Source organism: Equus przewalskii, chromosome 8 (assembly GCF_037783145.1).
Source record: "Equus przewalskii isolate Varuska chromosome 8, EquPr2, whole genome shotgun sequence".
Lineage (NCBI taxonomy): Eukaryota > Metazoa > Chordata > Mammalia > Perissodactyla > Equidae > Equus > Equus przewalskii.
Window position 1 is genome coordinate 18,105,213 of NC_091838.1, and position 12,099 is coordinate 18,117,311.

The 12,099-nt window shown below is 42.4% G+C and overlaps 1 protein-coding gene across 1 annotated transcript in view; it reads left to right on the forward strand.

Annotated features, from left to right (window-relative positions):
- Positions 1 to 11,840, forward strand: part of ARFGEF1 (ARF guanine nucleotide exchange factor 1) — a 149,238-nt gene extending 137,398 nt beyond the window's left edge. The window contains exons 34-39 of the mRNA XM_070631516.1: positions 246 to 378; positions 4,572 to 4,711; positions 6,479 to 6,647; positions 7,782 to 7,920; positions 8,918 to 9,035; positions 10,381 to 11,840. Of these exons, the coding sequence (XP_070487617.1) occupies positions 246 to 378; positions 4,572 to 4,711; positions 6,479 to 6,647; positions 7,782 to 7,920; positions 8,918 to 9,035; positions 10,381 to 10,545 (864 nt within the window). The 3' untranslated portion in view covers positions 10,546 to 11,840. The remainder of the gene's footprint in view (positions 1 to 245; positions 379 to 4,571; positions 4,712 to 6,478; positions 6,648 to 7,781; positions 7,921 to 8,917; positions 9,036 to 10,380) is intronic.
- Positions 11,841 to 12,099: the final 259 nt, after the last annotated feature.

The window sequence follows — 12,099 nt, forward strand, 5'->3', positions numbered from 1 at the left end:
GCTCTTGAGTGGTATCAGGCCTGAGCCCAATGAGGGTCAGAAAGGAAGCTTTTCTCTTAGACTCTCAGCTCTTATCCATGTATAGGGAATTTGAAATAATTTTCTCATTGTGTCTATCATTGCAATGTGTAGGATGTCATTTTCATAGGGACACAATACAATTTTTTTTAAAACGGCATATTAGGAAATATTTACAGCTTTAAGCTTTCTTCACTGTACTTACAATGAATTTCTTATCTTATTAGGATACGATATCACAGAAATCTGTAGATATCCATGATTCTATGCAACCAAGATCTGCAGATAATAGACAGCAGGCACCATTGGCTTCTGTCTCTACTGTGAATGAAGAAGTCAGCAAAATTAAACCTACAGCAAGTGAGTTATTTCTCTTAATGAAAATAAATTGTGTATTTTATTTTATGTAGGAAAGGGATGAAAGTTTTGCTTTTGCTTTTATTATCCACAAACATACATGTAATTGATCGTGTGATCACTTGGTTTCTGTCTTTGCTCCACCTTGGACCTCCCCTGAGAGATAGATGCTCTCTTGCGGATGGTCAGGAACTCTGCTAACACCTGCGGTCCCAGCTTTTTCCACAGTGCTGTCGGCTAATGTTTGTGTCAAGCACATGAGTCTTCCCTCTCCATCCCCTTCTGCGTGTCAGCCCCGTATTCTGTCTGCAAAAGTGGGGCCGATGGGCCTTCCTCTGCCCCTCCGTGAGGGGAGGTGGAGGCGCCAGTGCTTTCTAAGCGGGAGCTCCCAGCTCTCTGAGGAGCAAGCCTTCTTCCTACTCTGCTGCCCCAGGCCCCTGTCTCATCTGCTCCTCCCCTCACCTTCTTAGTTCTTTCCACAAAGAAGGGGAGCCCCTTCTGTTTTTTACTAAATTGGTTCAATTTTGTTTACTGAAGGAAAATTGTAACACCAAGGAAAGACTACTTTTTCCCTAGAGGAAAACCGGACAGCTTTAATTGCTTTTTTAAATTGAGGTGAAATTCACATAACAAAAGTAACCATTTTAAAGTGAACAATTCAGTGACATTTTGTACATTCACAGTGCCCTGCAATCATCACCTCTACCTAGTTTCAAAATCTTTTTATCACCCCCCAAGGAACTCCATCACCATCGTGCTCTTCCTCCCTATTCCCCCTACCCCAGCCCCTAGCAAACATCAGTCTGCTTTCTGTGTCTATGAATTTGCTGTTCTGCACGTTTCATGTAAATGGAATCATACAATATGGAATCTTTTGTGTATGGCTTTTATTTAACATAAAGTTTTCAAGGTCCATCCACATTGTAAAATGGATCAGTAATTCATTCCTTTTCAGGACTGATTGTCATTTGTATGGATATAGCACATTTTGTTTCTCCATTCATCTGTTGATGGACATTTGGGTTTGTTCCACCTTTAGGTTATCATAAGTAATGCTGCTGTGAATGTTCATGTACGATTTTTGTTTGAGTACCTGTTTTTAATTCTTTTGGGTATATACCTAGGAGTGGAGTTGTTGGGTCATATGATAATTCTATGTTAACTTTTTGAGGAACCACTAAAATGCGTTCCACAGTGGCTGCACCATTTTACATTCTACCAGCAATTCCAATTTTTCTGCATCCTCACCAACACTTCTTTTCTTTTTTTTTAAATGATAGCCATCCTAGTAAGTGTGAAGTGGTACCTCATTGTGGATTTGATTTGTAGCTCCTTAATGATTAGTGATGTTGAGCATCTTTTCATGTGCTTATTGGCCATTTGTATATCTTTGGAGAAATATCTATTCAGTCTTTTGCTCATTTTTAATTGGATTGTCTTTTTGTTGTTGAATTTTAAGAGTTTGTTACATACTCTGGGTACTACACCTGTATCAGATGTATGATTTGCACATATTTATTTTCTCCCATTGTAGGTTATCTTTTTATTCTTTGATAATGTTCTCTGATGCACAAAAGCTTTTACTTTTGATCAAGTCCAATTTATCTATTTTTTCTTTTGTCACTCATGCTTTTGGTGTCATAGCTGAGAATCCTTTGCCAGATCTAAGGTTATGGAGATTTTCCCCAATGTTTTCTGCTAAGAGTTTTGTACATTCAGCTCTTATATTTAGGTCATTGATCCTTTTTGAGGTAATTTTTTCAGGGAATTTTTTACTAATCCTGTGTGCTTATATTAGTTCTTGAAAGAAGACAGATTTGGTATCCTACTTGAAAGGAGCTTCTACCTTTAGTCACTGTGTCTTGCTAACTTCTTAAAAGGGAGGTAGGTGGTGATGAGTGGCCCATTTTCATTTTTCATTCCTCTTGCTCTGGAGAACAGCATGGCTCACGCGGGAATCCGTACAGCGTCAGTCTGTACTGGAAGATGCCATGAGGGAAGAAGAGTGGGTGGCTTTTCTCTCTCTCAGCTCCAAGGCTGAACTTAAATATGCTTAGCTTTGTAAAGGAAGGACTTGGTCATCACACATCAGAAAGTTTTTCACTTGGCTGATCTGGGACTATTCCTTTAACTGGAACGAAGCGTGTGTTCCCTGCCACCTTGAGCTAAGGGCTTGGTCTTCTTTCCTTCTACCAGACATCCTCTCTCAGTCTCCGCAGAGCTTTCGAGGAAAAGTTTCACCGTGGAATTGTTGACTCAGCATAGGTGGAGCTGGAGGAAGGACAAATGGTCCCCATGTGCCCTTTCACTAGGTGGACAGGTGTGGTTCCTCGGTTTGAAGAGAATCCCAGCACAGACCTGCGTCCTTTGCCCTGTCCACAGGACAGCCTTCTCATTCTTGTACACACTCTCAGGAAACACCACTGCTCCATCTAGTCTTGACGCCATACCTCCTGCCCACATAGTTAATCTTTGCTGAGCTTTGCTTCCTATCCTTTGGTGACCCAGTGGAGTGGTCGCCTGATAGAACCCTCTCACTGTCAACCCTTTCATGAATAAATTTTGTTCAAATAGGTGTTATCTGCAAATGTGCTGCTGGTCCTTGCTAGTGAGACTGAAGTTAGGACCCTCATCTCTCAGTTCTGAAAGCACATCAGAAAGTGTGGGGAGACCCAGCTTCCCCAGTTCAGTCAGAGTGGAGCCTCGTTGGCCAAACCGAGTTTGCTTTGCCGAAAGCTCTTCACACCGTGGAGCTGCTGAAAGTGCGTCTCCTGAGACCTCAGCCTGCCCCCAGTCCCCTCGGAGTCCTGGGTTGCTGCCGGGACTCACCTGCTCCAGGGACTGAGTGCGCTTTTATGACTTGAGTTAGGGAGGTGAATGGATGACTGGTCCTAGTTGCCTATGACTGTGGTAAAGGACTAGGAAGAAGATGCTTAAGAGAAAGAGACAAGCTTGGGACTTGTGGGTTTCTTTGTTTTCTTTTTTTCTTTGACCTAAGATCTAGTACTAAGAAGTGTTAAATTTCTGAAAACTATCTGGAAAGCCACCTTTATTAATGACCTAAATAGAAATAAATTTAACTAAACAAGTTATTTTGCAACCCCCCAAAATCCGCAAAACATGAATTTAACTTCCACAAATGGTAGCAGATAAAGGAATTTGTAGTAAAAGCAAAAGTAGCATGAAGTGGAAGGATCGTAAGTCACCCAGTGCTGGGGCTATTGCCCTGAGGCTGGGGAACAGACAGCACCCCTTAGCGATCGTCTGCCTCCTAAAAAGTTCCCTGGAAAAGCTTCCCCTGAGAACCCAGGATCAAGGTGTGGCCTTGGGGGGGGCTGCCCGTGCAGCCGTGTGTCAGCGCTGCCCAGCACTCCCGCATCTCGGGAGTTGAGGTGCTTTCCCAGCATTGCACATCTTCGTTTGCTTTCCTGGGGTAATCAGTGATATGGAAAACTCTTCCACAAACAGGTCCTTGCAGGCTGGTGGCTTCTCAGAAGCACCCTGGTGAGCACATTTGTTGAGGCCTGAGGGAGGCAGCTGTGTTACAGCTACAAGGCAATGTGTAGTGCACTGTTGTGACGTTGCAGTTTGGTTACTTTTGTAGTAATGCACTTAGCATAACTTGTTATAGACTTCTTTGTTTATGGATCCATTTGAAAATGAGGTCATTTTAGCTACAACTACTAACCGGGATCCAAAGAAAACATGTGCTGTGATTAACCCACAGCATTGCCTCAATCATCAGAGTTCTTGGCTTGGCTGTCCCTCACTTCCTGTCTCACAGATCCAGTTCCTGTTGTTTTCTTTTGGTATAGGTTTTTATATTACCTAATTTCAAAAGTCAAACTTGGCTTTACAGTAAATACTATTAAAGTTTCAGCTTTTAATCCATTTGTTACATATTATTAATAACCTAAATCGTATTTTAAAATATGTAGTGGAACTTTTTTGAACATATTCACTATTGTAAGTCATTTCGAATATTTTTGTTTGTATAAAAAGTTTATTTTCTAAGTATTGATTAAACTTTTACTGAGTAAAGCTTATGTGTAAAAGCGGTATGTCCTCCTCAGTGTGATATGTGTAACTTATCTTCATACATATTAATGTTTCCTTAGCATTGTAATGTCATAGAAATTATAAAGGATTCAAAATAATTTTTGTTTGCATGTGCATTGGGGTGGGTTTCCTCACAGAATTTCCAGAACAAAAATTGTTTGCTGCCCTGTTGATTAAATGTGTTGTGCAGCTGGAACTCATCCAGACTATCGACAACATCGTGTTCTTCCCCGCCACAAGTAAGAAGGAGGACGCGGAAAACTTAGCTGCGGCACAGGTGAGGAGGCGTGAGGGCGGCTGCTCTTCTGTTGAGTAGGAAGTTAGCTATCATGGTCTGTGCTTCCAAGCAGACGTCAAACTAGAGATTTAATTTGGGGGGGTCTTCATCACATAGATGTCATTTTAAACCATAGGACTGGACGATCTCACCAAGGTTGTGAGTGTGGTCAGAGCTGAGAGGAATGTCAGGAACCAAGCTCTTGGTGATGAGGCAGCTGGTAGAGTCTGAGAACAAGAACTAGTGAGGCAAGAGGAGACCAAGAGACAGTGTTGTTCTGGAAGGAAAAAGAAGAAAATGTTTTGTTTTGGTTTTTTTCCTGCTCTTTTTTTTCTCCCCAAATCCCCCCAGTACATAGTTGTATATATTTTAGTTGTGGGTCCTGCTAGTTGTGGCATGTGGGATGCCGCCGCAACATGGCCTAATGAGCGGTGCCATGTCCGTGCCCAGGATCCAAACCCTGGGCCGCTGAAGTGGAGCGCATGAACTTAACCACTCGGCCACGGGTCTGGCCCCAGAAGAAACTGTTTTAAGAAGGATGTGGTCAACTCTGTCAAAGTGCTGGATAGGTCAAGTAATAGTCCATCTGAGAATTGCCCTCTGGCAATTTGTGGACTTTAGTGACCGTGACGTTGTGTTTAATTATAATGTTAAGGACAAAAGCATTATTGTAATACGTACAAGAGAAGAGAGGAGTTGCAGGCAGCAAATATTGATTACTCTGTGAAGGAGTTTTGCTGTAAAGGGGTACAGAGAAATGGGGTAATAGCTGGAGGAGGATGAGGTGGGTCAAGACAAGGGTGTGCTTGTTTTGTCTCTAATATTGGCAATATCGCAGCATGTTCCCTGGCGAGAGTTCTCCAGGCGAGAGAGAAAAACACTGCAGAGAGGGAGAGTCTGTTGTTAGAGCCGTCTTTTGAGTGAATGGAGACGGTACCTACTGCACAGTCCCTGGGAGGCTGCCTTGAATAGAAGCGCAGACAGTTCAAGCATTGTAACAGGAAGGCAAGCAAAGTGTATGGGTCATAAACCAGGAAGTTTGGTCCGTTTGCTGATGGGAGTCTGTGCGAGATCTCTTCTGATGGCTCCTGGTTTCTAGTTGAGATAGGAAGAAAAGTCGTCCACCGGGTGAGGTTGCAAAGAAAGTTTCAGATCCTTGAGGAGAGAAGTGAAAACATGAACTAGTCCGGGAAAGTGGACTGGGGATGTGCAGGAGGATTGCCGGGCAGCACCCAGTGCCCACTGGATTTAAGAGAAACCCCTCTGTTTTTCTCCAGTCCCATTTATTGTGTGGGTGAGATATGAAGTCGGCAGTTTTGCAGCGAATTACTAAAAAGAGGAGGTGAGGGGTTATGCAAGAGAATAATGATAAGCGCAGTCTGTGGCCTCCAGCCTGGTTAGGAAGAGAAGTGAGGAGCTGACGGGTGAGGAACAGTGCAGGGGAGTGGGAGAAGGGCTGCAGGGCCTGGTGCGGGCAGAGCTCCTGGAGTGAGACATCGTGAGAAGGGAACTGGAGAGACAGGAGGTGGTGCTTGGTGACTAGCATGCATGGAATTGAGATTCTAGAATTTTAATAGCAAAAGATGGACCTTTTCCTATTTTCTATTGAGACAGAACAGATTAAATTCTACGGCTTGTAAAACTGGTTTTTCGGGAACATTGATTTCTACATTTACTAAAATGTGTGACTCTGTGTGTGTGTGTGTGTGTGTGCACACTTGCGTGTGTGTGTGTGCATGTGCACATGCTGTCGTTTATTTTCCAAAGAGAGATGCTGTGGACTTTGACGTTCGAGTTGATACTCAAGACCAAGGAATGTACCGCTTTTTAACATCACAACAACTTTTTAAGCTACTGGACTGCTTATTAGAGTCACATAGATTCGCAAAAGCGTTTAATTCCAACAATGAACAGAGAACTGCTCTGTGGAAAGCAGGTAAGCTGCACAGGTCTCACATTTTAATATTCACTGTTAATGGATGTACAACAGATGTTTAGATTGACCAGAATTTGTTGATTGTATAATTCAGGTCTAACCATTTCACTGTATGAACTTTTACCTTAACAATAATAATAGAAAGGCAGTCTACCAACCAGGTCTTTCTCTGGTCTACAATAAGCCAAATAACTGCCTGAGTGGATTGGTTTCCGTCTTTTTCAGTCAGCCTGTTATTTGGCATGGCCATACGTCAGAATGGAAGTGAACGTTTTGAAGTGGGGTGGTATATTTACTTTAGAACAAGTTAGAAAACGTAAATGAAAAACAAGGTTTGTAATAATTATGCTGACATTGTTAATTTTTTTTAACAATGAAATAGTTCCTCATGCCTATTAGGTACAAAATAGTGCTGAAGAGTGAGATGCAGTGGAATATGGCAGGAAAAAGGAAGAAGGGAGCTGACGCTTATTGAACATCAAGCTCTGTGTCACGTGGAGTGTTGGATGCTTTCCATTTGCATATTTGATTTAATTCAAAGTGTCTATTTAAATTCCGAATTAAGCCCATGGCTTTTGTTCATCTTCTTCCCTTTGCAACCTAACTTCTGAAAAGAGTCGTCTACCTGTTTTTCCCCTTCCTTCAACCCAAGTTGTTGCCACCATTCAACTGGGACTGTCCTTTCTAAGGTCACCAGACTCCTACTTCACATGCGCTGGGCCCTTCTTAGCACTCCTGCTGAAACCGTTTCGTCTGCGCCGTTCGTAGGGGAGCCCTGCTCAGGCTCTGCGGGGCCTTCAAGTGCGGTTTCACTGGAGGAGTCCCACTTTCCCAGGCCAAAAGTTGTTTCGTATTTTGTTCCCCATCTTGAAAAGGAAGTTAGTTCTAAACACAGAAATCGCCTCCCTTGCACAGTCTCAGGGTGTGCCTTCTCCGTGTGACTCCTGTCCCTTTGGGTCACCTCAAGAGTGCTCAGGCCCTGGTCACCAGCACGCTGCTGTGGCTCAGGGCAGCTCTGCTTTGTAAGCAGCAGATGGGACAGCTAAACGCACTCAAAATGTGCCTCCATGCGGGCTATTTTGTCTTTATGCAAGATGCCTTCTGACATTAATCCGAAACTTCCCCTTTCTGCAGGCTTCAAAGGCAAATCCAAACCCAACCTTCTGAAGCAGGAGACGAGCAGCCTGGCATGTGGGCTGCGCATTCTCTTCCGGATGTACATGGACGAGAGCCGGGTTAGTGCCTGGGAGGAGGTCCAGCAAAGGCTTCTAAAGTAAGACTCTTGGCTGAGTTTCTGCCTTTGAGCTGTGCGGCTGACGGTACAGAGCAGGAAAGGGCCACTAGGTTTGCACTGGGGGCAGCGTCCATGTCCCAGCCCCCTGCTTAGAAGCTGCAGGACTAAGCAGATAACTTGGGGCCTGAGGAAGAGATGGTGAAAATTAAATACAGTCTTACAGGCAGTTAGTGACATATGAACAAATCGTGTCTTCTGCTGCTGTTCAGGACAAAGGAGAAAGTTTTATCTCTTAAAATTTAAAAACTTCAAATTGTATAATAGTTTTTAGGCTTTTTTCATGCACAGATAGCTCCATTTTTACAAATCGATCATTTGTGAAAGTGCAAACTTGCCTGCCTGCATTTAGTTTCCAAAACTATTTAGAGTTTTTGTTGGTGTTAGTTTTTTCGCATTTTATTTCTCCTTAATGACAACTTAAGAGTCCGTCCTTCACCGGTTAAACTAATGCTAAGAATGAAACATGCCTTTCAGAAAGAATACTCTTAGCTGCATTGTATTTCTGTGTCTAATTGGAGAATAGAGGTGCTCAGAGACCAAATACATTTTGGAACTTCCAAAGACCACCTCACCTCAGTTTTCCCATTTTACTGATGAGACTATTAAAGCCCAGAAGAGTCTAAACCTTCACAATTAGTGAAAGGAAGAGCCACCCCAGGTTTCAGCCCAGGTCTGGACACCATGCCTGTGCATGTGCTACTACACAGTGGCTTTGAATTCAATGAAATTTAGAAAATTAGGAAAATGTGCGTTTCCTGATAAGTTGCAATGGCTTCTTTTAATATGTTTGGTTTTCTTCCTAATTTGAAAAACATAAATGTTTATATTGATACTCTAGTTACTGTAAGCACATGGAATCTAGCAAGTTCCTAATAGTTAATATTTACTGCCCTCTTTGCCTCAGTTGTTCTTTCTCAATGAACGTGCATACAGCAGGTATGCTAGCACATTTAAGGGGGACCGTTCTCTGTTACAGTGTCTGCAGTGAAGCACTAAGCTACTTCCTTACTCTGACATCAGAAAGTCATCGGGAAGCCTGGACTAATCTGCTGCTTTTGTTTCTAACTAAAGTTCTAAAGATAAGCGATAATAGGGTAAGTATGAGACACTGTCGTCTGAGCAGCACGGTGCCCAAGTGGGAGGCGGGGACGCGCAGCAGCAGACGGCTGCCAGGAGCTCTCAGCAGCGGAGCAGCAAAGCCCAGGCCACCGTGGCCGCACTCTCTCCTCGCTGGCCCGCAGTCTTCTCCGTCCCTACCCCACTTTGTGCTCCAATGAGTGATTCTGTAGGAGATTCAGGAGGGAGGAGTCAGAATCCTTTAGGACACTGGTTCTGCCACACATTGCAATTCCCACTCTGACCCCTGAAGTCTCCCCTTTTGCCCCATTGTGAAAAGTGCGCTCTGCCCCCTACCCAAGGCTATGTCTGGGCTTCAGCCATTCTTTTGGCATTTTTATTGGTTCCATGTGACCAACAGCCCCTTGCAAACAGGCCATAAACTCATTTAAGAATTTTAAACCAGTAGAAATAAAGATAAAATACAAATGCACAGCTGTACATAGACATTTAAAGTCTTCAAAACTACACATTTCACTCTTTAAGAGAAGACAGACACTTACAGCTCACATAAATGGAAACAGGTTGCTGTGATCCCATATTAGGTTTAAAAATGCCTAGTCAGGTGGTATGACGTTTGACACCGGGCCATGGAGGCGTGTGGGACGCCAGAGGGCTGTGCATGCTCTCAGGGCCATACAGAGGTTCATCCCAAGTCACGTGCTTAAGGCCCATGTGCATTTCCATCTGACTCCTGGGCTGGGTAAAGTTAGAAGTGACCTAAGGCGCCAGCAGCCACGTCGCTGGGAAGGACTCCAAACCCAGTCTTACTCCACAGCTTGCTTTCTTGACACAATTTGTCATCCTGCTTCCTTGTACCTTGTGGGGTGCAGAGAGCAGGAAAGTAGAGGAAACAGGCAACTAGTGTTCAGAGATTAAGGAACTACAGCAAAGATACAAAGTATATCAGTTGAAGTATAAGTGTGGAATATTTTCCCTAAAAACTAAAATTTTATTTAACAAATAAAAGATAATTTCAATAACCTATAGCTTATAGAAGCTCAAGTATGCTTGACTTCTTACTTTTGCTTATTACCCAGGAAAAACAATGATAAATCCTAAAAGTTTGTCGTAAGTTTGTCAAGGAAATCTAATAGAAAATGTTTTTCAAAATAAGGCTGTATAACTAAGTGATTAATGTCTGTATTAAGTGAGTCTTCAGTGCTGCGTGGCCTTTCAGTTCCGTAATCAGCACATCACTGCTTCACGCAGACGCCGCTCCTGTACTCAGAGAGCAGCGCGTGCCCCATAGGATTTGGTCTAACGGCAGTGTGAGGTTTGGAATGCAAGCACTACTAACGGAGAAATTCGTTTTCTTCCCAGTTTAAAGCTCATGCATCATTCTACTACCCTCTCCTATGTGAAATTATGCAATTTGACTTGATCCCTGAACTTCGTGCTGTTCTTCGAAGATTTTTTCTGCGAATCGGAGTAGTTTTTCAGATATCACAGCCACCTGAGCAGGAACTTGGAGTAAATCAGCAGTGATGGGAACTTAGTATTTTTCTGTTGGCGTTTACGTCCTCTGCTCTTTAAACGGACCCTGGAGCTGAGGGCTCCTACCGGAAAAATGGTTTCTCTGAATTGCAGTGTCTAAGGGTTACTGGTTAAAGATGCTTAGAACTAGAACTCAGAACTTGGCAGTGCTCCAGTCCCTTCTGATGGACTGTCCGTCATGGGCTCATGTTGAGCAGAAAGCCTGTTTCCACATTGTCAGCTTATGCTCATGTGTCCTTCCCTGTCCTCAGCAACAGGGAGAGCCCCACATATTTTTGGCAGGCGTGGAAGTGAAACTTACCCAAAGAACTATAGATGTAAAGATTTGAACTTCTGCAAGAAGTACAACTCAGGAGAGCTGTATTTTGAAGGATAAAATGTTTATAATTGGGGGGTGGGGGGGAGAAGAAGAAATTATTGTTCATGGTAAAAGATATTTAGCAACTATGGTATTCTTATTCTGAAGATTTTTGCACACTCAGGCTATCTGAGATACTGGTAATCATCCTTCTGTGAAAAATGTACAGAGATGCAGGTCTGTAATATAAAAATCTTAAACATTATATAGTTCTTCCTGCACTGTTTTATTTTATTTCTTTATTTTCTTATTCATTTGCTAAATACCTATAATATTTTGTCAAATGCACTAAACATTTGGGTTGAACTTTCTGTCTTTTTTATTTTGTGGGAATTTTGGTTCTGCCCTTTATTGGGGAGTGGTAATTCTGAGGGTTTAATGTGCCCAGAAGCTGTTGTGGCTGGCACTTGTTACGATCAACAACAACAACAAAAAGGTAGAAAATATCCCTACTGACCTAACTACCTGTAATATATTAGGGCTTTTAAAGATGAGCCATTAAAATAGAAATGATCCTTCATGGACCGAAACTTGAATCACTGCAAAATGAATCTAGTTTGCTGTCACTTTCTTTTCTTTTCTTTTGGGTGGCGGGGCTTGGTGTAGATTTTACTGTATGTACAGAATTTAATGTTGAATATATTAAAATAAATCTGGCATGGTTTGGGGAGGTTAGATTTACTGGAAATGTATTCATACTGTGAATTGTGCTCTGATGGTTAAAAAAACAAGATTGTTAAGCATTCCGTATTAACAGTGGATGTAGAAAATTTTTTCAGATGGATAAAATGTATATGGTACAGATGTAAAGTTTTCTATGTAAAAAATTCTGTACAACTTTCTGTACAATATTGATTCTCATCTGGCATATTCTAATCAGGTTATAGGTCAATAAAGTTTTTGGATTATTTGATCAGTGCAATCAAAACCTGTGTAATCCACAGCCCCATGTTTCATTGATTTTTTTTTCCCTTCACTTTTTCCATTAAAAGCCAAACAATTAGGAAAGGATATTTTTGGCCAGAACTATAAATTCAGTATTCTTTAATTCGGATGTTTTCTTAACAGCTTCTGCCATGAGATCCTCCCCCACACCCTGCTTTCTCAACCATAGGATGTTCATAATATATTGTGCATTTATTAATAACCCAGAATAAGGCTACACTATTTGCTGAAAAAGCTGCAGT